General features: G+C 38.2%; 1 protein-coding gene across 2 annotated transcripts in view; it reads right to left on the bottom strand.

The window, feature by feature from the left end:
* Positions 1-5741: 5741 nt before the first annotated feature.
* Positions 5742-25254, bottom strand: part of NDC1 (NDC1 transmembrane nucleoporin) — a 60020-nt gene continuing 40507 nt past the window's right edge. For both annotated transcript variants that reach the window (XM_059885136.1, XM_003585901.6), the window contains exons 17-18: positions 11941-12101; positions 5742-8259 (exon numbers count right to left, since the gene is read on the bottom strand). In XM_059885136.1, the coding sequence (XP_059741119.1) occupies positions 8196-8259; positions 11941-12101 (225 nt within the window). In that variant the 3' untranslated portion in view covers positions 5742-8195. The remainder of the gene's footprint in view (positions 8260-11940; positions 12102-25254) is intronic.

Here is a 25254-nt window from a genome sequence, read left to right as displayed (position 1 = left end):
TAGATTAATGCTGGATATGGAGTTCTAACTTTCAGCACTTTGAAATTTCCATCCCATTCTCTTCAGTTGTTTTTGTTGAAATGTTAGCTGTCTGGCTGTTGCTTGTTTGAATGTGGTCTTTTTTCACTTCTGGCTACTTTAAACACTTGATTTTTAGCACTTTTACTATGATGTACCTCAGTGCCCAGGCTTCCCAAGAGGCTCACTGGTAAAGAATCTGCCTGCCAATGCAGGAGACTTGGGTTTGATCACTGGGTTGGGAAGATCCCATGGAATAGGAAATGTCAACACACTCCAATATCCTTGCCTGGAAAATTCCTTGGGCAGAGGACCCTGGTGAGCTACAGCCCCTGGGGTCACAAAGAGTCAGACATGACTGAGTACACACACACCCCTCAGTGTGCACTCTTACTTTCCATGCTTTACTCTGAATAATTTCTTCTGACTGACCTTCTAAGTCAGTTTTTTCCAGCTATATCTATCTGCAGGTAAATCTATCCTTTGACTTAATTTAGTTATTCTATTTTTCTGTTCTAAACTATCTGCCTTTTCAAATTATCTGTGTTTGTATGTGTAGTTTCTACTCCATATACATGGTAGTTTCTAGTTCTCTAAAGAATTAAAGGTTTTTTTAAAATCTTAATGAACACAGTAATCATAATTCTTTTAAAATCTTTATCTGATAATTCTAAGATCTGGAGTCCTCAAGGGTCTATCCTCTTGTCTATCGCTGTTGTTATTCTCACTCATGTTGTCTCTTCCTGTGCCTGGTTATTTTTGGCTGTAGACATTATATTTGAAAACTCATTTGTAGAAATAATTGAGACCTAGGATGTTGTTTTTCTCCAGAGAGGATTTATGATGGCTTCTCCCAGGAACTAGAAGCAATGGCAAACAGAGATTACTGCAGTTCAACTTAATGAGTATTCTAACTCAACTACAGTTCATGCAATCTACTTCTTCCTCACCCTTCCTTCTAGGTTTGCAGCCCTTTGGGGTTCCAACCCAAAGCAAGGGGACTTACCAGCCCCTTTTTGCAGGTCCTTAACCCCAAATTCTATCCCCTATGTTGGGAAACTGACCCTACCTGCCACTTATGCTGATCAACAAAGCTAAGTTCTCAGAAGCCATGTTGGTGATCAAGGCTAATTTCTTTCAAACAGGAATTTGCTTGGCATTCAGAAAGAGCTGGTCAGTTTCTATCTGTTATAAGTAAACTCAGGAGTTACAGGGCAGACGGGAAGAGTAGTAGAAAGCCACTAGATCAAGAAAGAATAAAGCTTTGATGCACAAAGAAGAACCATTTAGAGATCCTGAGAGCTTTCCAGGTTCTTCATGGGGCCCAGAAGCAAATCTATACTTGTGCTCAACAAGACATTTCTGTTCCTTTAGGTCAACTCCCTGCCTTATGGGCTTCCCTTACAGCTCAGTTGGTAAAGAATCCACCTGCAATGCAGGAGACCCTGGTTCAATTCCTGGGTCAGGAAGATCCTATCAGGAATACTCCAGTATTCTTGAGCTTCCCTTGTGGCTCAAATGGTAAAGAATCCACCTGCAATGTGGGAGACCAGGGCTCGATCCCTGGGTTGGGAAGATCCCCTGGAGAAGGAAAAATCTACCCAATCCAGTATTCTGGCCTGGAGAATTCCATGGACTATACAGTCCATGGTTGCCGAGTCGGACACAACCGACTTTCACTTTCCCTGCCTTATGCTTCAGCTAAGTTGGGAACTGTGTCCTTGCAACAAAGAATCATAATATAGCAGGAGAGGGACTAGTGTGTAATATTTTTTCAAGACCACACATCACTTTATAGCTAAGAGATAAAAAGGATAAATCAATTGAGTTAATATCTCTGGACTTCCCTGGTGATCCAATGGTTAAGACTCCATGCTACCAATGCAGGGGGTGCAGGTTTGATCCCTAGTCAGGGAACTAGGGTCTCACAAGCCATGTGGTGCAGCCAAAAAGAAAGCCAACATTTTTTCAAAAGGCTATCAAGTAAAAGCCTGTGATTCAGAGGTCATCTCCCAATGTTTCTCTGCCACAGACATCCACAGGTCTTCCAGAACTATTTTACCATCAGGATCACTTGCAAGGCCCACTCAACAGTATCTGGTAAGAGATATGTTTGCACAGCAAGAACATGAGCGATTAAAGACAAGGTAGAGCCATACAGCTCCTGAAAAATAATGCAAGAAACAAGTGGGCAGCACCAGAACACCTGGAGAGATGCTGCATTCTGGGCAGGCTAGGAACAGAATAGACACTCAACAATGAGACAGCACACAGCAAGACACACCACTTCTGCAAAGCAGCAGAAAAAGCAGAAAAAATAAGGGTTACCTCCACTTACTGCTTCCACACAAACTAGTGATCTCTTTCTGTACTATCAGTGCCTATCACAAGGCCTGGTAATACAGCAGGCAGTTAGTAAATGCTGAATCAGTAGGTGGGAGAATTAACAGCATCTTACAAAAACAGGTCTACAATGCTTTGTCTTAAACTCCTAAGGCCCGAAGCTTTGATTAAAGGACTTTAGAAAGGTAATAAAGATGCATATTACATAACACTCCCATAGGGTCTGGGACAACACCTACATCATCACACCACAGTGAATGGAAACACGGTCATAGTACAAGGAGTAAATGAAGTCTACAAATAGCCTCATAGCAGTCAAGGTCAGATTTAGCTGCCAAATATGTTTTGTCACCAAACTTAACAATAAAAAAATCCTCTGGAATTCAGAATTGTAGATAAGGTCTGCTAAAGATGAAATTAAAAAGTAATCCCAAAAATGACTGCTAATTTTCACTTATCGTGAAACTATTGTTCATGTAATAGGTAAGTTTACTGATTAGACACAGTTGAAGAAAATGATTTGTAAGATAGGTCAGAAGGAACTACACAGAATAAAGCATGGAAAGTCAAAATAATTAAAAGTAAGAAGACAGGGTTATACATGAGAAGGTGTATCTGGAATCCTGGAAGGAAAGAGTGCTCATAATCTATAAGGGGAAGCAGATTTGTAATCAGTTAAGTTACAATTCAATGTGATAAGGTCCAAAAAAGAATGACAAAGCATTGAAAAAACACACTGAACCCTACCTGGGTATATGAGGGAAGGCTAAGCTCATTGTGAAAAATGCCAAGTTTGCCAAGACAGAAATTCAAGTGAAGGCTAGGTGCAAGAGAGCAACTCTGGGCAAATCCCTGCTGAAAACTCAAAATAAGCATAGAAACACCAGAATATTTCTCAGCATTCCTGCATTACCTATGGGACCTAACCATATTCTTCATGCTTTCCAACAAATCAATCAGATGTAAGAACTCCACCTTATAGCAATCATTGTTCATATGCTTCTGAAAGAATACCAAATATGAGAAAACTCACTGGGCAGTGGTTTTCAAAATGTGGTCTCCTGACGAGCATAGTGTCTGGACACTTTAAAAATTCTTGGGCTCTACCTCAGACTTTAAAGACGCTTTGCTCCTTGGAAGAAAAGCTACGGCAAACCTAGACAGCATATTAAAAAGCAGGGACATCACTTTGCCAACAAAGGTCCATATAGTCAAAGCTATGGTTTTCCAGTAGTCATGTACAGATGTGAGAGTTCCATAAAGAAGGCTGAGTGCCAAAGATTTGATGCTCTGTAATCAACTGGTGCTGGAGAAGACTCCTGAGAGTCCTTTGGACAGCAAGGAGATCAAACCAATTAATCCTAAAGGAAATCAACCCTGAATATTCATTGGAAGGACTGATGCTGAAGCTCCAATACTTTGGCCACCTGATTCAAAGAGCAGACTCCCTGGAAAAGACCCTGATGCTGCACAAGACTGAAGGCCAAAGGAGAAGAGGGTGGCAAAGGATGAGATGGTTAGATAACATAACCGAGTCAATGGACATGAATTTGGGCAAACTCTGGCAGACAGTTAAGGACAAGGAAGCCTGGTGTCCTGTAGTCCATGGGGTTGCAGAGTTAGACACAGCTTATTGACTGAACACTTTAGACTTACTAAAATCTGAAGCTCTAGAAAGGGGGCCCAGTTTTCTGTGTCTTAACAAGTTTTCCATGTGGTTCTGATGCATGCTAAATCTGACAACTCCTGAGCTAAGATAAACCCTTTTCACAGTGTGATTCTGAGATCACTGCTTGGAATTGGCTACAAACTACACCTCTTGGAAACTAGTCCAGACCTCCTGAAGCAGAATCCGTACTAAGTGGAGCCCAGACTCTGTACCTCTAATGAGCACTCCCTATGAGTCAATGCTTGTGAACCCAAGTTTCCAATGCCACTGCATTTGATTATAAACTCCTAGAGGTCAGGACTGCCTTGTTCACAGGTCAATTTGTTTCCAGTAGCTGGGCCGAAAGAGGCATTAGGTGAGTATTTTTGGATGATTAGCTAGCTCCATATTAAAGCACCAATCACTACAGCAACTGCCAAAGCTGCTTAGGGCCGTGACCGAGAACTCTTAAGGTGGTAACGTGCTGTGTGCCCCACCTCCCCCTCAAAACAATGATTCTGCTCATTTTAGAATGGTGGTCAGCAGCTTTTTAAGAATAGCTAGATTATTAACTGATGAACTAAAGTCATCTTTGCAGCCACTATGGAGAACAGTGTGGAGATTCCTTAAAAAACTGGAAATAGAACTGCCTTATGATCCAGCAATCCCACTGCTGGGCATACACACTGAGGAAACCAGAAGGGAAAGAGACACATGTACCCCAATGTTCATCGCAGCACTGTTTATAATAGCGAGGACATGGAAGCAACCTAGATGTCCATCAGCAGATGAATGGATAAGAAAGCTATGGTACATATACACAATGGAGTATTACTCAGCCATTAAAAAGAAAACATTTGAATCAGTTCTAATGAGGTGGATGAAACTGGAGCCTATTATACAGAGTGAAGTAAGCCAGAAGAAAAACACCAATACAGTATAATAACGCATATATATGGAATTTAGAAAGATGGTAACAATAACCCTGTGTACGAGACAGCAAAAGAGACACTGATGTATAGAACAGTCTTATGGACTCTATGGGAGAGGAAGAGGGTGGGAAGATTTGGGAGAATGGCATTGAAACATGTAAAATATCATGTATGAAACGAGATGCCAGTCCAGGTTCTATGCACGATACTGGATGCTTGGGGCTAGTGCACTGGGACGACCCAGAGGGATGGTATGGGGAGGGAGGAGGGAGGAGGGTTCAGGATGGGGAACACATGTATACCTGTGGCGGATTCATTTTGATATTTGGCAAAACTAATACAATTATGTAAAGTTTAAAAATAAAATAAATTTAAAAAAAAAAAAAAATAAGAAAGATAACTATGGATTGGATAGCAAACAGGGCAAGTTGAGGGCCTTAGTTATAGTACCTCAACTACCCTGAGGAGAAGTTCGGGCTAATTTAAGTAAAGTTGACAGACATAACTTTTAGCCTGGGGGAATATGATCCATTTAGAAACACTATTCTGGCAAGAAAAGAAACCTCTATTAAGAAATGGCTTTCAGCACCTGCATCCTCGAAGAAAGAGGCTTTTAGAATTTAGGCTCCTCAGAGTTACCATTACAGATCACCCACCAGATGAGTCCAGTCAGAGGCAAAAGCTGATTTCTCAAGACATGTTTCAGGTTTTATAAGTATCGGGTCTCAGATTGATTAAAATGGCTAATGCAACACATACACATATACACCAGAAATTAAATAACTGATCTTACAGATACGCATATTTCAATTAACAGTCCCATTTCTAAAAACTGTCAATTTATTTTTCTACCCAATTCAGTATCAGTGATATACAAAAGGATATAAACAGATTATCATATTTACAGGATGACAGAAAACAAATACCAAGGAACAAACCCAGCAAAGTAACAAACTGTTGCTTATCCATGTCCACTCAACTATACACATTTTGTGTTTGTTTTTTTTTTAATTCTAGGACACTTTCCCAGTTCTCTAGGAAAGAAGTTACGTGGATTTATACCTTCCATAAGGGTCAAGAAAACATTACAAGAGCTGATACAATCACGTTTTGTACTGACAGAAAACACTTTTAAGGAACACCCTCTAATTTTCAGGCCAACGTCAACAGTATCAGTGGGTTCACAGGCAGGATGTGACTTCATCAAAGGAAATGCTTCTCTTCCTCCTGGTGGCCTTCCTAAGATCCTCCTTCCTGCAGACAGGTGAAGGAGCTAGCTCTCTTCCCTCTTTCCCAACAGGTGATCAAGGCGTACCCTACTCCAACAGACGGAGTGTAGATTATCGACACAATGAGGAAAAGGAACTGATTTCTTTATCTACTAAATACAATCCAGATTTGGGGAGGCAGTTCCAAATTTCCACCAGGCAGACACTATGTGAACTGTATTGAGTACAAGACATGTTATCTTCAGAAAAAATAGGGATGAACACCTCAGAAATTTTCACATTGCTCATCAAATATAGTTTGCCCAAAGCATATGGGAGATGACAAAAAAAAAAACAAAAACCTTAAAACAAAGCCAGACATTTTATCTGAATAAGTCAGAGTTTAAATTCTTTATGTAAGCATAAGGTTAAGCGTCCTTTTCTCCCAAAATGCCTCAAACAGGGGCAGCAGGGAGAATGGAATATAAAAAGCTCAATGACTAAAATATGGAACTCAACGGTTTCTGGTCATCTGTAAGTAGCTTCTACATTCAAAATTCAACTTTTACATTCAAAAAACTCACTTCAACTCCACTTCAGATGCCAAAAAAAAAAAAAAAAAGGCAATAGCCTACGTACGCCAAACACTTGACAACTGGGAAGCTGTCTCATAAAGGCCAGAAGGATTCATTTATAATTTGGCATGTGCTGGCTCAAGGGGCAACAAATAAATCAAGATATAATACATCAAGTAATCAGACAAATGGTAGACATATACACCACAATAAAGATTCACATACAGTCCTCCGCTGACTTTAAAGAAAAAATTAGGGGACACTAGAGGGAAAAGATAAGGGGAAAAGGATTATAAGGAAGTATTTCAGTCCAAAGCTAGTCCAGTGAATGTCTACCAGTAGGATTTCCAATCTTTCATCTCCAAAGTTGATCTAATAAATTATAAAATTACCTACTCACTTTCAGGACATACAACATACTCCTAAGTACACTAATCCCTCTGACATTTTGGTTTCACTTGCTACCTGATGACTAAGTTGTTTCTGGGTGTAAAGATGTTCCTAATATATTTTAACCAGCCAGTTAACAAAGCAAAGGTTGCTCCCCTGTGAGGACAATAAGCTTTACAAAATAATTTGATCTAATGAAGATGAGGAGAGTGGGGGAAAAAAAAAAGGAAAGTTTCCTGGTTTTCTTGCAAAACTTTTTCTCTCACTTGAAAAACCTGGCAATCACTTAATGTTTTGTTCCAGAAAAAGAAAGCAAAAACTAGCTGAGAAAATACCCATACACATTGTTTACTAGCATGATACAAAATAAATTCATAGATGTCGGTCAATTATCTTTTGAAAACCAAATGTGAATGTTTCATCTTGTAACTTAAGAGCTGAATTTTTCCACATTCCTTTACATAGAGTTAGCATCTGTAAATTGAGACTTCTTTTTGACAATCATGCAAATTTAATTTGTCTCCAAAAACAAAAACACAACCTAACAGATTAACAAAATATGTCCTCTAGACAGCATTTTCTGTGACTTTTTCTCCACTGTTACTCTTTTTATCCTTTAGTAAACAGAAACTACTCCAAAAAAGTTTACGCATTTTGAGTTTACAGAGAGCTAAACTCTCAGACCGATCAGGAAGGAAGGCTAGATCAAGTTGGCCTGTTTTACCTTCTGAACTGCCTCTACTCCTCTCAAAAGAAAATTCTAAACATTTTCTAGTTCTTCTTATTAAGCTGCATAAGCTACAAACATTTCTACTGCCATAGAGGCTTCTGTAAAATTGAATAAAGATTTTATTATGCCACACACACAAAAAGCAATCAGTACAGAAAAGGCAGTTTTCGGTTTTTCTGTTGAGAATTTCTTTCCATGATTTCTCCCATTAAAGTATAGTTTTCAAAGCAACCACCACGACAAAGGAAGCATCTAATTAGTCCATTTTCTTCTGATCCAAGAATGCTGAACATTTACTGTCCCATCTGTAGTTGTATCAGCAGTGTAATGAACACAGTTTATATTACTTAACTATTCTTTGAACTCCAAGAACTGCTGAAGTCTCTTCTGATGTTCTGCAGATGCTGGCACAGCACTAAATGAGACATAAATTCAAAGCATAAGCTTTATTTTACATTAAGCATATTAAGTGAACCACAGAGCAGAGAGTCAATATTTTTCAAAACAATTAAAAATGAATAGAAATCTTCACTTATTTAGTACTTCTGAAAAAAGCTGGATGAAAACCCTCCTTAATCTACTGAGAGGAGGGCGTGCATGGAGCAACAGCTTCTACCTTTAAAAGCCCAGAGAAAATTAAGGCTGACAACTGAAGGCATCAACTGTAACCTGCTCTGCTCTGGAACCTGCTGTGCAGAGTTTCAGGCTGTGCAGTAGATTTTTCTGGATTTTATTATTTTATTTAAACCAGATTCCAACATTATCTTTGAGTTGTGGAGTATATAAATTGCTTTCAATATAAAATCCTTTAAACAAAGATGTTTGGATAAAACACAATAGACTCCACTAATCGTTTTCAAAGGTAACAGCTTGGTGGTTTAGATTTACTTTCCCTTTGAACATAAGTTATGTCTTGGATGGAGAAACTGAGTTCTCTTCCCACCCTCACCCCTACAAAAATACATTACCTTGACAAAAGTGGGGCAAATATACACTGAAACTAGTATGAAGCTTTATTTTAAACTTTTAGGCAGAAATTAAATACAATGAAAGATTCCAGTTTTCTAGTTGTTGATAAAACTGTATCCTGACTGAATAATAATGCAGAAGAGAATGGCAACCCACTCCAGTATTCTGGCCAGAGAATTCCATGGGCTGTATAGTTCATGGGGTCACAAAGAGTCAGACACGACTGAGCAACTTTCACACACTGAGTAATAAAATTCCAGTAACTGAAGATCGCCACTTTTAAAAGTGTCAAAAGGCTTATTATAATAATTTTGCTACAAATTATCCTAAAACACCTTACACATTTTATATATCTGCTTTCTTAAACCATGTAGCTGCCACTAACTGAACCATCTCAAGTATACTTTACTATTCAGAATAGACTTTCTCTCCGTGCCAGGGAGGCTGTCATCTCTAACTAAATGGCTCTGAATTTTTTCAAACACCAAGTCTTCTCTCATGATTTTCTTTTGATTTTTATTCTCATGATTCCCCTCTGCCAGCAGGCACTGTACTTCTCTCACTGTTGTTAATACTCAACTCTAATAGTAGTCTTCCTCTCAAATTTTAATGTTATTGGTTAGAAAGTCAGTAAATCAAACTTGTCTAAATTAAGAGTAAACAGATATTAAATGAAGGTCTCCAATGTGTAACTGGTCTGTGTTAGTTTTCACACCTTAAGTGTTTACTTCATTTATAGCTGGTTCTCAGAGGTGAAGCTCTGGGGAATGAATAAACCAGGTATTAATAGGGGCTTCCCTGTTGGCTCAGTTGGTAAAGAATTCGCCTGCAATGCAGGAGACCCTGGTTTGATTCCTGGGTCAAGAAGATCCACTGGAGAAGGGATAGGCTACCCATGCCAGTATTCTTGGGCTTCCCTTGGGGCTCAGCCGGTAAAGAATTCGCCTGCAATGCGGGAGACCTGGGTTCGATCCCTGGGTTGGGAAGATCCCCTGGAGAAGGGAAAGGCTACCCACTGCAATATTCTGGCCTGGAGAATTCCATGGACTCTACAGTCCATGGGGTTGCAAAGAGTCGAACATGAATGAGCGACTTTCACTTTCATACAATAATAATAGTTGTTGTCACAATAATATATAATGTATGTGGGCTTTACATATGTATGATCCTATTTTATCTCTATTAACAGCAAATGAAATAAAATGGGATGAATAATATACCTTTTTCATGGCAGGAAAAACAGTATCAGAATGGTTTTCAGAGGTCTGCATATAGAATTCTAGGGTCCAAAAGATTTAGTCTAATTTCTGGTTCTACAACTTACTACCTGCATAAGTTACTACCTGGAAGTTACTTAAATTAATAGATAACTTGTCCACAACTACAACAGACAGTAGTGTACTCAGACATATATCCAAATGTTTTAATTCCAAATCTAATGCTTCTACTATTACCATTCTGTCCAATATTTGCACAAAATAGTCTTTACTGGCCTCATCAATTTTAGTATATATATAATATATGGCTCTACTCAGAGAAAAGAAACTAAGGCAGAGTTTCATTCTTACAGTTTTTTTAATAATCATCTACTTTGCTTATGGAAGAAATCTATTTCCCCTTTTCTTCCTGTTTTGGTTGTATCACGAATATATATCAATCATCATCTGTATTTCATTGTCTGAATTCACTGAGAATTTTCTAAGAGTACCTTACATCTTGTACCTTACATTTATACCTTAAACCTTACAGTTTACATCTTGGAGGGAGTCTAGTGTTGTATAGGGTAAGAAGGTGTAATCTTAAGAACAAGACAGACCTAATTTCAGCTTTATGTTCTAACACTGACTTGACGGTGCTATCAGGCATGTTCTTAAGCTCTTTGAGTCTCAGTTTCTATATTATACAATTATGATAACCTCTATACCTCACAGGCTCTTTGAGAAGAATAAATGAAACGTGCTAAGTATATTGTCTAGAATAGCACTGTCCAAAAGAACTTTCTGCAATGATGGAAATGTTTTATACCTAAGCTGTCCAGTATAGTAGCCAGTAGCCACGTGTCATTATTGAGGACTTGAAAGGTGGCCAATGTAACTGACAGATTGGATTTTCAATTTTATTTAACTTAATTTAAATTTAAATAGCAACACGTGGCTATCATATTAGAGACTGCAGATCTAGAAAACACTCAATGATTTTTTTTTTCTGGTTTGTTTTTAAACAAATGAATAAACTTCTTAAGGACAGAGGGTTATCTACAGCTTTTCTGTATTTCCACACAGAACCAAAGTGTTCCATAAACTTGTTGCTGTGGCTACCTTAGGTATGTATATAGTATGTTTTATGTATTTGCCTTATGGACGTAAAAGGAAATACACTACTGTTTCTAAAAGCAGCTAGTTTGAAGAAGTTCTAAACTATTAATTGCATACAGAAAAAAACAGAGCAATCTTATATCTTTTAAAGTTTATTTACAATTATGATAAACGTAGTTAGTAAACTAGTATCCCTTACATTGCCTAGCTAGATTATTTCATGAAAAGAAAGCAGTAAACATCAATGAAACTAAATATACACAGACTTGGCATTTGTGGTTTTCTTTCCGGTTCCGTTTCTGAAGGTGTTATGATCTGTTGCTGTTTTTCCAGCATGATTCACAAAGCACCAAGGACTCATTTATGGAATACTCTGCTCACCCCAAGTCTTGGTTTGCTAACCAAGATGTAATAACAGAATTATTTTTAATATGCCTTTCTGGAGAGTATTCATTTTGCCCTTTTTCTCCCTTAAGGTTATTTTAGGAATTTAAGAAAACAATATATAATTATATTTGCTGCTTTTATAACTTTCTATCCTCTTTTTTTTATCCATCTGAAAGAAGGTCCCAAAGCTTATACAATAGGCTAATTTTTAAAATATTAATCTAATATTAAATCTATTTTAAATAGATTAAATCTAGTAGATTTAAATCTAATATTAAATCACAAATATTAAATATAAATCTAAGCTATTACTTCCCAGTAAGAATCAAGAAGTTCCCCAAAAAACACTTTCAATTTATGAGCCTTAATTCTCATGCCTGTTTCTCAGGGGAACTCCTGAAAGTAAATAAAAGAGGTAAACTTACTTCAGATGTTCACCAAATGTGGTAGTTATCCTATAGATGGCTGTTTTCAGTGATGCTCTAAATGCAAATCTTAATGTTTTATAGGAAGTGTCCACCAGGCTTCCTGAAATCCGAGGTGGCTTACTGGAAGCATGAGGAAGCTTGAAATACTTGTCAACTGACTATATCAAGAAAAAAAGGAAACACATTAGTTCAGACTATCAAAAAAGCCAACTCAGTGCAAGGATTAAAGAGATTTCATTTCATATAGACAGATACAGAGATAACACATAGACATACAATAAAGTATTTATTTTGGATCACAGTCAAACAGTTTGAAAAACAGTGCAGTCAAGGTTCTGCCACTTCAGCAGTTACCAGGGAAAAGTCTACAACCATCCTCTAAAAAGCAGTTATATACTTTTACAGCCTTGAAAATTCAAAAGTGGGAAGTGAAACACAGATGTCCTACTCTGCTTACGATGCATGACAGGTAAGAATACCTTTATTATGAATCTCAGTCCGAAAAAAGATCAAACTTTATACTTTACGTAAGTAAGGTTATTTACAAAACTAGCTTATCTTCCTTTTCAATTCTAGATTGTAAAACATCTATGTGCAAGAATAGGTAGGGAGAGAGAACTCACAAGTGAAACTGATTCATTTACATACTTGACAATGTAAGAAAAAGATTTAAGTATAATTTTCAAAATCCAAAAGTAAATATTATAATTTTAAATGCTGGGGAGCCCAAGAATATTGGCGTGGGTAGCCTATCCCTTCTCCAGCAGATCTTCCCGACCCAGGAATCAAACCAGGGTCTCCTGTATTGCAGGTGGATTCTTTACCAACTGAGCTATCAGGGAAGCCCCTTTAAATGCTATAACTATATTAAGAGAAGGGAGAAGAGAAGATTGAGAAGAATAACTGTGTTAATCTACTGCAGTATAATATCTAATATTAATAATATAATATAGTATAATATCTAATATCTAAGTATAATATATAAGGTGACAAGAAGCAATAGCATAAGTCTATTATCTATAGTTATGGATGTAAGCACCAAAAAAGTACCTAAGACTCTAGGTAAAATGATTTTTGCCATCATGTTTTTAATTTCAAGAGTTCTTTTATGTCAATTAAATGATCCTTTTTATTTCAACATCCTATTTTTGTTTCCAGGATTCAATACCCTCTTTTATTTCTGAGGATTTTTGTGGTTTTTGTTATATTTTGGGGTTTATTTTTGCTTTAGAGTTTCTTTTCCCTCTGTACTCCACTTAGTCTCTATCATCTGTATTGAAGATTTCCCTTGGAACATACTGATCCTTGGCTCAAGACTGAGAATAGGACCTTCTAAAGAGCTGGACCAAAAGCTCTGAGTACTAGAAATTACTGATAACAACTTTGAGTACATGATTGGGGATTACCGACAACAGGCTTCACAACAGGTGATGTGCATGGACTTTTCTCGGGGGGGTGAGGGGGTGTACGGGGCCGGGAGGGTGAGTGCCAACTCAGTAACTTTAGGTCTTTCTTCTTGGTTTGATCAGAGTTCCCAAAGAAGAGTCTTCCAGTACCCTCTTTGGAAGGCCTGGTTCCCAGTGCTCAGGGAAGCTGAGCAGGTAACAGAGCTAAGCTTCTAGTAGAGTGCCTGCAACTATGAACTCTCCCAGTCCTGACAGCCAGTGCTGCACTCTCTCTAAAGGATGAAACTTAACTTCTGGAATGAGGGAGAAGCACCTCTGAGAATCTAGGGCTCTAGCTGGGTTTCAACAGCGCTCACACAGCCTCTTTGTTTTGGCGTCTGTCCCTCAGGCCTTGGCCCCAGAGGTGCTTGCCGCTCACCCCACTGCCACCTTCGCAGTTGCCTCGGACTCTGCTAAGTTAGTTATCTCAACCATCTGCTCTCCAGCTTTGAAAACTTTGTTGCTATTGTCTCCTCTCCTATTTATGGATTTATGTCTTTTTAAAAGACTTTCACTATAGTTTAGCAGAGTTTAGGGGGAAGGAACAAGATTTGATGTGTGTGTTCAGTCTGTCACAATAACTGCAAGTCCAAGAATTCATTCTTTCAACAGAAACTTGTAAGAGGGATGCCCTAGGCTGGGGCATGCTTGAGATACTTTTAGGCAGTATGGAAGATAGTATTCAGTGACATACTTAAGTAACATTAAGTAACACTGAATCACAATGGAAACATTACTTCCTTTTCAATTTTCTTATAAACCTTAATTAGGTATACTAGCAAAATAGTCATCATCATTTTCACCTGGGTTCAGTGGACCCTTTTTATAGTCTTTTTACAAAAAATTTACAGAAATAAGAATGACAGGATAATGTAAAATACTTTTAAAGCAATATAAATAAGATTATAAACATAGTTTTCAGGTTTCAAAGATATAAACATCTGAAGTATGAAATGTGTTTTGAATGCAACTAGCTGCTTATCAGCTATCATGAACAAACCTGGAACACATCCATCCTATAATACTGATTTCAAATTGAAGATATATCTCCAACAGACTCTAGCTTATCATTATTTCTGGTTCTTTTTCTTGCATCTGCACCATCAAAACACAATACTTTAAAAAACTGTTGACAGTTCATAATTTTGTTGCAAAGTTCAGCCATTTTTTTGGTACCCCAACTGTGCAAAACATTTTCATTCTTAGGTTTATAAAGATGAACTGAAATGGTCAATCACATATAAAATTATTTTATACATGTGACTTTTTTTCATTTCAACATCAACTATTTCCTTCCAATCACTTTTGAATACACCTTTGTATACCTTCAGTATGCATCCATTTAAGAATCATATAAATTTCTAGAGTGCTGTGTCTCTGCATGCATCGTCCGCTTTATCTAAATAATTATTTAACATATGGGCAATTTTCTCCTTTTTACCATCATTGGTGGAAAATCTTTTAAATCTGAATTAGCAACTGTATTCATTGAAAGCTTAAAAAAAACTATAAAGATGTTTGTTCAGACTATTTATATACCTTTTCTTGAAAGATGATGCAATACTATATGATTTCATCATTCTTCTGTTTTGTTACTGGTCTTTTTACCACAATTAGAGTAACTGATGAGTAATGATGAAATAATTCCTAGGATGATCAAATAGCAAACTGTTTCAAGACACTGGAAATGTAAAATCACTAGGATTCCATAATACATCTCAGATTTTAAAAGGGTCGAAAGGGTAATTGTAAAGGAATGAATTTTGTTTTCTCTTTGTTCTTTAAAAGAACTCTAAGAAAGAATAAAAGTCATAAAATACCAATCCCTACAAATAATTCGAATAGCTCAAAAAAATAAATGCCAAAACTTAAATTGGGTCCAACAGACCCTAATGTATAAAAGTTACATTGGGGAAGAAAGTCTCAGTATGGAGATGATGTGTCCTTAACACATTTCTAATCCTCTCTAATTTCCCTTCACAACAAAAGGACAAGAAGGCTTCAGGTTCAGGGACTTCAGCAAAAAGAATTACTTAAAATTACTGTCTTTTCTCTTTCATTGTCTTCTCAATACTGAAATCCAAAAAGCCCTAATCTGACAATAAAACCTAACCTAAGCTGACACAGGTTATTTATATTCTTTATTCCGCTTGCTATGAATATTCAGATATTTCACTGGAGAAAAGCATTACTGTATCTGATTAAGGGGCTTCTACCTCAGATAGCAATAGCAGTGTTACATAATTATGATTGTGTATACCATGTAACATTTTGAAAAATCTTAAAATATCTAAATTTTGAAACAATTTGAGGGTTTGAGATAAGGAATGGTAGACCTGTATCTATTCATAGCAAGTCAAACTAGCTTCCCTTTTACAACAGTGATACTGTTTCCTTTTAAATAAATTTCACTTAAAATACTAAGTAAATAATAGTTCATTTAGGTGGTTCAGTTCAGTTCAGTTCAGTTGCTCAGTCATGTCCGACTCTTTGCGACTCCATGTATCGCAGCATGCCAGGCCTCCCGGTCCATCACCAACTCCCGGAGTTCACTCAAACTCACATCCATCGAGTCAGTGATCCATTTGAGTCGCCAGCCATCTCATCCTCTGGAGAAATATCAATAACCTCAGATATGCAGATGACACCACCCTTATAGCAGAAAGTGAAGAGGAACTAAAAAGCCTCTTGATGAAAGTGAAGAAAGAGTGAAAAAGTTAGCTTAAAGCTCAACATTCAGAAAACGAAGATCATGGCATCTGGTCCCATCACTTCATGGGAAATAGATAGGGAAACAGTGGAAACAGTGTCAGACTTTATTTTTTGGGGGGGCTCCAAAATCACTGCAGATGGTGATTGCAGCCATGAAATTGAAAGACACTTACTCCTTGGAAGAAAAGTTATGACCAACCTAGACAGCATATTGAAAAGCACAGACATTACTTTGCCAACAAAGGTCCGTCTAGTCAAGGCTATGGTTTTTCCAGTGATCACGTATGGATGTGAGAGTTGGACTGTGAAGAAAGCTGAGCACCGAAGAATTGATGCTTTTGAACTGTGGTGTTGGAGAAGACTCTTGAGAGTCCCTTGGACTGCAAGGAGATCCAACCAGTCCATTCTAAAGGAGATCGACCCTGAGTGTTCTTTGAAAGGAATGATGCTAAAGCTGAAACTCCAGTACTTTGGTCACCTCATGCAAAGAGCTGACTCATTGGAAAAAATTCTGATGCTGGGAGTGATTGGGGGCAGGAGGAGAAGGGGACGACTTGGATGCAGTCTCAAAAACGACAGAATGATCTCTGTTCATTTCCAAGGCAAACCATTCAATATCACAGTAATCCAAGTCTATGCCCCAACCAGTAATGCTGAAGAAGCTGAAGTTGAATGGTTCTATGAAGACCTACAAGACCTTTTAGAACTAACACCCAAAAAAGATGTCCTTTTCATTATAGGGGACTGGAATGCAAAAGTAGGAAGTCAAGAAACACCTGGAGTAACAGGCAAATTTGGCCTTGGAATACGGAATGAAGCAGGGCAAAGGCTAATAGAGTTTTGCCAAGAGAACGCACTGGTCATAGCAAACACCCTCTTCCAACAACAGAAGAGAAGACTCTATACATGGACATCACCAGATGGTCAACACCGAAATCAGACTGATTTAGGTGGTATATGACTAAAATAATGACAATAGTGGATGCTAATCAACAGTTAAGGCAAAAACTATGATGGTAGTATATGAATAACTTGAACCTAGAGAACACTGGTTTATAGTATTTAATGATAGGCCCCATGGTTACCAGAACTGAAGTATCCACTTAATCAGCTATGAGATTAAACAAGTATCTATTGAGCACTCATTTTATGCATTGGTTCCTGCACTTAAGACTCAGATCACACAATTGGAATCTCAAATATTTAGTTAAGAATTATCCCAAACAATAAAAAGAGTAAGTGGTGAGTACAATACACCACTGAACAATATAAATACACTCTGGGAAAAATAAATTCTATGAAGGCCTCACTTTGGCCCTAAAAGAAGCCTAAAGAGGGGCTGTACTATGGAAACAGGCACTTTTTGCCCATTTATATTTACACGCAGTAGCATATGCACAAAGGCCACATAAACAGAAAAGTCCAGTTGCTCTTTCCTGATTATTTATCTATCAACGTCATCAACAGAAGTCTGCCATGCAGAGCCTTCAAAGTCCCTGGTCTCAATGACCCTACTTATAACCTAGTTAAAAAGGGTTCTGCTCCACTAAAGCCAGAATCCAAAACAAATGTTAAGGATAAGAGTGGACTTTGTTACTGGAAATCATGACTATAGATCAGAGTTTCTCAAACTGAGCACTACTGACATTCTGGACTGGGCGGTTCTTTCCTGTGGGGCCTGACCTGTGCAGTGCAGGCTGTTCAGCAGCGTCCCTGGCCTCCACACAATATATGCCGTAGCATCCCCCACTGTGACAATCAAACTGTTTGCAGACACTACCAAATACCTCCTGGGGAACAAAATCATCCCTGGTTGAGAACCACTGCTACAGAATAATAGCAGTATCAGATGATGATAATGACAGCTAAATTTATCAACTGCAGTTATTTTGTGTCAGGAACTCAGTTAATTGTGATATATATATATATGTATACATATATATCATCTCATTTAAATAATAATTTGCTAACAAAGCCACGTCTGATAACCACTTGTTTCATTTAATTGTTTATAATAATAGTATATGCTATTTATTGCATATATTATACCTGCCAAGAACCATTTTAAACTCTTTACAGATATTATTTCTAACCCTCATAATATTCCTACGAGACACTATTTTCATTTCATAAATGAAGATCCTGCTCTCAGAAAACTTTAATAAACTGCTCTAGTCACTCAAGAGAGCAGTGGAGCCTTGGGCATCTGTCTGACACTGTCACCCAGACTACTTGCTTACGGTACTGACAGCAGTACTTTCTTTTTAATCTTTAAAAATCTTTTCTCCTGTACAAGGATTCTGTCATACAGCATGGTAACAGTGACAACAAGGTAATAAGAGCTAACTAACATTTGCGGAGCGCTTAACATAAGCTAGAGTTTCCCAGGTGGCACAGTGGTAAAGAATCCGCCAGCAATGCAGAAGACATGGGTTCGATCCCTGGGTCGGGAAGATCCCCGGGAGAAGGAAATTGCAACCCACTCCAGTATTTTCGCCTGGGAAATCCTACAGACAGAGAAGCCTGGAGGGCTTCAGTCCATGTGGTCGCAAAAGGTCGGACACAACTCAGCGACTACAACAACCACAGCAATAGCATGGGCTAGGCACCCTGAGTGCTTTAGTACGAGCTAGGATTTAAACACGGGGAGCTCTGCCCCTAGATCTCACACTTTGGCTCTTCTAACCTGCTACAGTCGATATTAAGAAAGGAAGTTAAGAAATACACGTTCTGCCAAGCCCTCGCAGAGGTGATCCGATATGGTAGAAAGGAAAGAACTTGGGGTGTGAAAGCCTGGTTTACAAATTCACTCGACCATTCATTGACCACGATCTTGAGTAAGTCATACCAACAGATATAGTCTTTTTGAGAGAGATTCAATCATGCAAAATAAGCTTTATTCTAACTTTATGGGATTTTTACAAAAATTAAAGAAAGAACATTTCTTGTGGATTCTACAGAAATAAAACATAAAAACTGAAAATATATAATATATAAATTATATATCCTGCTAAGTCACTTCAGTCGTGTCCGACTCTGTGTGACCCCATAGACAGCCCACCAGGCTCTCCTGCCCCTGGGATTCTCCAGGCAAGAATACTGGCGTGGGTTGCCATTTCCTTCTCCAATGCATGAAAGTGAAAAGTGAAGTCGCTCAGTTGTATCCGACTCTTAGCAACCCCATGGACTGCAGCCTACCAGGCTCCTCCATCCATGGGATTTTCCAGGCAAGAGTACTGGAGTGGAGTGCCATTGCCTTCTCCGATATAAATTATATATATATACACACACATATATTTATATATTAATACATATTTATAATAATATATATTAATAATATGATTATTATACATTATGTACAATATATTATATATTAATATATAATATACTGTATATAAATATAAATATAAAATATATAAAAATATACAAAATAAATATAGAAATAAAAATACGATTCTAGAGAAACAAAAACAGTGTGACTTGTGGAAGAATACTGGTCAAGGGTCTCTGGATCTGGATCTTCAAACTCAAGAGTTCTGGCCCTCAAGAACATTCCTTTCCTCCTCTTCGTTCTTCCGTCTAACTTCTGTGTCACTTCCTAAGGGAAGCCTTTCATGACTTCACACCCTTCCTTTTAATCTCCTACTCACAAGACTAGTTAGACTTGCCTGTTTTATGTGCTTTAATCACCCTGCATTTTTGTGCATTGCGGCACTCATAATCATACTTACTTGTATGACTTCCTGTTTTACTTTCTGGTACTTATTTGTATGGCCTCCTCTGTGAGGTTACAAAGTGCTGGACATGTCTGAGCAACTGCCACTTTCACTTTTCGAGCTTCTGGAGGGCAGGAACCATGTTGGTCTTTTCTTATTCTGTATCTCAGCACACGCTGAACTGTTTGATAATTAGTATTTATTGAATATATGAACAGTATAAAGGTCAACTTCGAATTTCCAAGTATATCGAAATTTGGCCTTAGGGTGATAAGGCAAAAAATATAATAGATAGAGCTGATATCCTATATCAAGGTGACAGTGACTCTTCAAAGACTAGAAGGCTTTCTCAAAAGTTTAAAACATACTTTCAAAAATGAAAAAGTGACTGACGGTTAAACAATGTGATTGTACTTAATGACACAGAACTATACACAAAAAGATAGCTAAAATGTTGTGTATTTTAAATTTTATATGTGTATTTTAACACAATTTAAAAAAATTTTTTTTAATTAAACCATTCTACCATTTTGGTCCCCAACCTTTTACATATAAGGATCCTTTTTAAAGACTATATATACACACACACACACTTAGACAGATAGATAGCTATCTAGTGGAATTCCATGGGACAGTAACTGTTCTCCATCCACTAATGTAGGAAATAATTCCATAAACTCAATAATGCTTTTAAATGACTATGTACTTCAATTAACCAAAACAGTATATAGAAACTTCTAAAAAATAGTGGTAACTATGTCAGACAAACATTAATTATTCAGATGACAGCAATGCATGTATGGATTCATGAACCCAATGTAATATTTGGATCTCCCAGGATGGCTTGGCTCACTATTATTAGGAACAACTGTCCTAGGATACCCATCCCTCCACTCCTTGCCCTCTGAATGGTTTGAAGAATGAAAGGCTTCCCCTTTTCTTTCATATTTTGTCTTTAATGATTCAGTAAAATGGCTGAAGTGATTGACAGTGAAAAGTAAAGCAAAAGAACAAGACAGTTCCATATAACTGTTCCTTGTGTTTGTGTGTGTGCTCAGCTGTGTCCAACTCTTTCCAACCCTATGGACTGTAGCCCACCCAGCTCCTCTGTCCAGGGAATCTTCCAGGCAAGAATATTGGAGTGGGTTTCTATCTGCTACTCCAGGGGATCTTCCCAACCCAGGGATCAAACCTGAGTCTCCTGCATTGCAGGCAGATCCTTTATCACTGAGTCAACTGGGAAGCCCCACACACAACTGTTCCTCAGTAGATCCAGAAGCCTGTATTTTATAACTTGCCTTAAATTACAGAGATATTTAGAACTTATTTTTGTTATTAAGAACAAGAATCCCCTCTACATCAAAGAATATAAAGCCAAAAACATACAACAGGACTCATATGAGTCACATGACATCCCTGTCTTACAAAATGAAGGGGTTTGTGACTATTATAATTAACTCACATCAGAACTGTCATTTAATTCAGGCCCCAGAACAGAAGCCTTCACCCATCAAACCTACCATGAAGCTATCCAGCAGTCATCCAACAAGCATTTAATAAATAAGTACCTATTATTTGCCAGGTACCAGGTCAGATGCTAGGAATACAGAAATAAGACAAGGTCTGTGACTCTACTCGTGTCTGACTCGTTGCAACCCCATGGACTATATATACATCAGCCTCCTCTATCCATGGAATTCTCCAGGCAAAAATACTGGAGTGGGTTGCCATTTCCTTCTCCAGGGGAATCGTCCTGACCCAGGAATCAAACCCGGTCTCCTGCATTGCAGGCAGATTCTTTACCAGTTGAGCCACCGGGGAAGCCCCCTACTCTGACTAGAGACGATAAAAGTAAACAGATAATGGAAATGCAGTGTAATAAAATGATGAAATGGGGGTTACAGGCAGAGCCAGAGAAAACGAGAAAAATGTGTTCTATGCAAAGAAAGAGAGAAGAGGCATCACGTACAGAGTTAGTTAGGTTAAGAAAATAAAATATACTTGGGGCAGGGGTGAAGGAAACAGAATAGTCCGTGGTGGTTATGAGTCTAGAGGGCTTATGGGGACAACCGGACAGTGGCCGAAGTCAGAATGCAGGGTCCCTGTTAAGTCCCGGGAGCAAAAGGCCATAGTAACAATTCAGGTCAAGAATGCCGAGAGCCTGAAGTGAGGCTGAAGTAGGAGGGATGGGCAAGAGAAAGGGTAGGCGGTGAACATGGGATTGATCCCTTAGAGTTTTGCCAGGTGGGTGCAACTGAAGGACCTGGCAACTAGGAGGTGAGGAAACTGGTAACAAAACGGCTGAAGTGAAAGATTATAAGGTGTAACCTGGATAAGGAACAACGTATGTGTAGCTAGGGGGGAGCTGAAAAACGAAGTGAAAATATCAGCAAAGACAAAGAGAGTGTACAGAAGAAGCAAAGGCATAAAAGGCTGTGCATGGGGGAGACAGGGGCTCTTATATAGCCCACAGATCTATGGATAGGATTCAGGGGCCATGAATTTTGGGCTAAAAATGACATGTTTATCTTTACTAAGCTCTAATTAAAATTTAGCAATTCTTTCAATTATGAAACAGTAAATCACAATAGCATTAGTAGTTCCTCTAAGTTTGCCACCAACAGAAATCATCAATATTTTCATCACACTAGTGTAATTATCTTTAAACACCATTCATCTTATCATTACTTCAAAATGATGAGTTAGACCCACTGATGCTCACTCACTCAGTCGTGTCTGACCCTTTGTGACCCCATGGACTATAGCCTGACAGGCTCCTCTGTCCACAGAATTCTCCAGGCAAGAATACTGGAGTGGGTTGCCATTTCCTTCTCTATTAGACCCACTGATAGACCTTGTTGTTTAATGTATTAATGTATCACAAACTTAATACTTTCAAAATTATCTTCTAATATAACTGATTTCCTTTCTAATCTGAAAGGCTTTATATTTTATGTATTTATTTTTCCCATTATTCTGGGAAAAAGTCCATGGGCCTCATCAGACTGCTAAAGGGATCTCTGGCACAAAAACATTCAAGGACTCTGGCTTAGAGGCTAGAATCCTGGACTTTTAAGCTTTGCAAGTGGAGAATACACAGGCCGATGAAGCCTGGCTGACAGTCAAAGGCTGAGACTGATGAGTGTGTGAAAGAATGGCGACAGAACACTCTGACATAAATCGCAGCAATATTTTTTCAGTCTGTCTCCCAGAATAATGGAAATATAAACAAAAATAAATAAATGAGACGTACTTAAACTAAAAAGCTTTTGCACAGCAAAAGAAACAATAAACAAAATTAAAGACAATCCACAGATTGGGAGAAAACATTTCCAAATGATGAGACCAATAAGGGATTAGTCTCCAAAATTTACAAACAGCTCATGATGCTTAACAGCATCAAAACAAACAACCCACTCAAAAAATGGGCAGAAGACCTAAATAGACATTTCTTCAAAGAAGACATACAGATGGGCAAGAGGTACATGAAAAGATGTTCAATCCGGCTAATTATTAGAGAAACGCAAATCAAAACTACAGTGAGATACCACCTCACACCAGTCACAGTGGCTATCATCAAAAATCCACAAACATTAAATGCTGGAAAGGGTGTGGAAAAACGGGAACCCTCCTAACTGTAGGTGAGAACATAAATTGGTATAGCCACTCTGGAGAACCGTATGGAGATTCCTTAAAAAACTAAAACTAGAACTACCATATGACCCTGCAATCCCACTCCTGGACACATATCCGGAGAATAACACGGTCCGAAAAGACACATGCACCCCAGTGTTCATTGCAGCACTCTTTACAACAGTCAAGACATGGAAGCAACCTAAATGTTCACTGACAGAGGAATGGATAAAGATGATGTACACATCACTGAGCCATTAAAAAGAATGAAATAATGCCATTTGTGGCAATATGGATGGACCTAGAGACTTACTTATTGAGTGAAATAAGTCAGAAAGAGAAGAAATACCATATGACATCCCTTATATGTGGAATCTAAAATGAAATGATACAAATGAACTTACTTACAAAAGAGACTCAGGAGACTTTGAAAATGAGCTTATGGTTGCCCAAAGAGAAGGGGAAGGGGAAGGGAAAATTAGGGAGTTTGGGGTGGACATGTACACACTGCTATAGTTAAAATGGATAACCAACAAGGACCTACTGTATAGCACATGGAACTCTGCTCAGTGTTGTGTGGCAGCCTGGATGGGAGGGGAGTCGGGGAGAATGGATACATGCACATGTCTGGCCGAGTCCCTGTGCTGTTCACCTGAAACTAGCACAGCATTGTTAATCAGCTATTCCCCAAACAAAGTAAAAAGTTCTAAAAAAGTAAATAAAGTGAGAAAGTCAAAGTGTGGGATAAATATCCATGTGGACACTGACTCCCTCACGACGCTCCATCTTGGGATATGGGGTAGAAAGACTGCAAGGTGGTTTGCAAAATCTGATGACTGTAGAGCATGACCGAAAGGGTGACTGTGATGTTGTCTTGGGGAGAAGAGATGCCACAAGCCTCGCACAAAGAGGGGTTTTTGTTCCATTTACCGCTTCCCAAACTCTCAAAAATATACCTTTGCCTCTTTCTCCTCTGCTCCTCAAAAGTACTTTCCATTCAGCTCCATACCTTCCTAATCAAAAGTAAGAATGACTACAACCAAATAAACAAATTTGCTTTCCTTATCATGCCTAGCCATAATCAACTATGAAGAATTACGAGTTTTGATAGTGAAGAGATGAGAAGAAAGTAATTTTGGTGCAGAATACCTCTAGGGCACTGTGATCTTTGTGAAATCAACTGTTTCAACCAGCATTTTTTAAAAATGAAATAGAATGGAAAACATTAGAATGAAGCACAAAATAAAAGGTAAGCACTGTTGTAAGCATCTTTTATTTGTTACACACACACACATCCCACCTCTATATTCTGAGTCTAATGTACTACATATCATAGTCTAAAAAGTTTGAAAGTTACAGTTCTAAAAGTAGAGCCATTCTCTCTGAAGAGAACCCTATGTAAAATAAAAGTCCAGCAGAAGACAGTAGACAAGTTCGGAGACTGGATCTGCAGCTTTCCCTGAGGTCTACTCCACTGCTAATGCCTGCAGTGAGATCACATCACGTCCCAGCTCTGCCACTAAGATGTGTGTGAGATCTGAGGTAAGCCACTGCACTACCAAGCCCCTTTCATGTGTAAGACAGGGCCGAAACATCTCCACTTTACTTCACAAGGTAGACTTGAAGTTCAAAAAAATGATGATATGAAATCACTCTGTAGACTAGGGAACATTGTACTGTTGTTTTATTTTAAACTATACAACCAGAGTGATTAAAAAAAAAAAAGCTATGCTATGAATACCAAAGATACACCCATAATCATGGTTACCCTAATGTGTGGTTAGATAAGCCAAACAGTAGAAGTT

The sequence above is a fragment of the Bos taurus genome, chromosome 3 (genome assembly GCF_002263795.3).
Source record: "Bos taurus isolate L1 Dominette 01449 registration number 42190680 breed Hereford chromosome 3, ARS-UCD2.0, whole genome shotgun sequence".
Taxonomy (NCBI): Eukaryota; Metazoa; Chordata; class Mammalia; order Artiodactyla; family Bovidae; genus Bos; species Bos taurus.
This window is presented reverse-complemented; position numbering and strand designations above follow the sequence as displayed.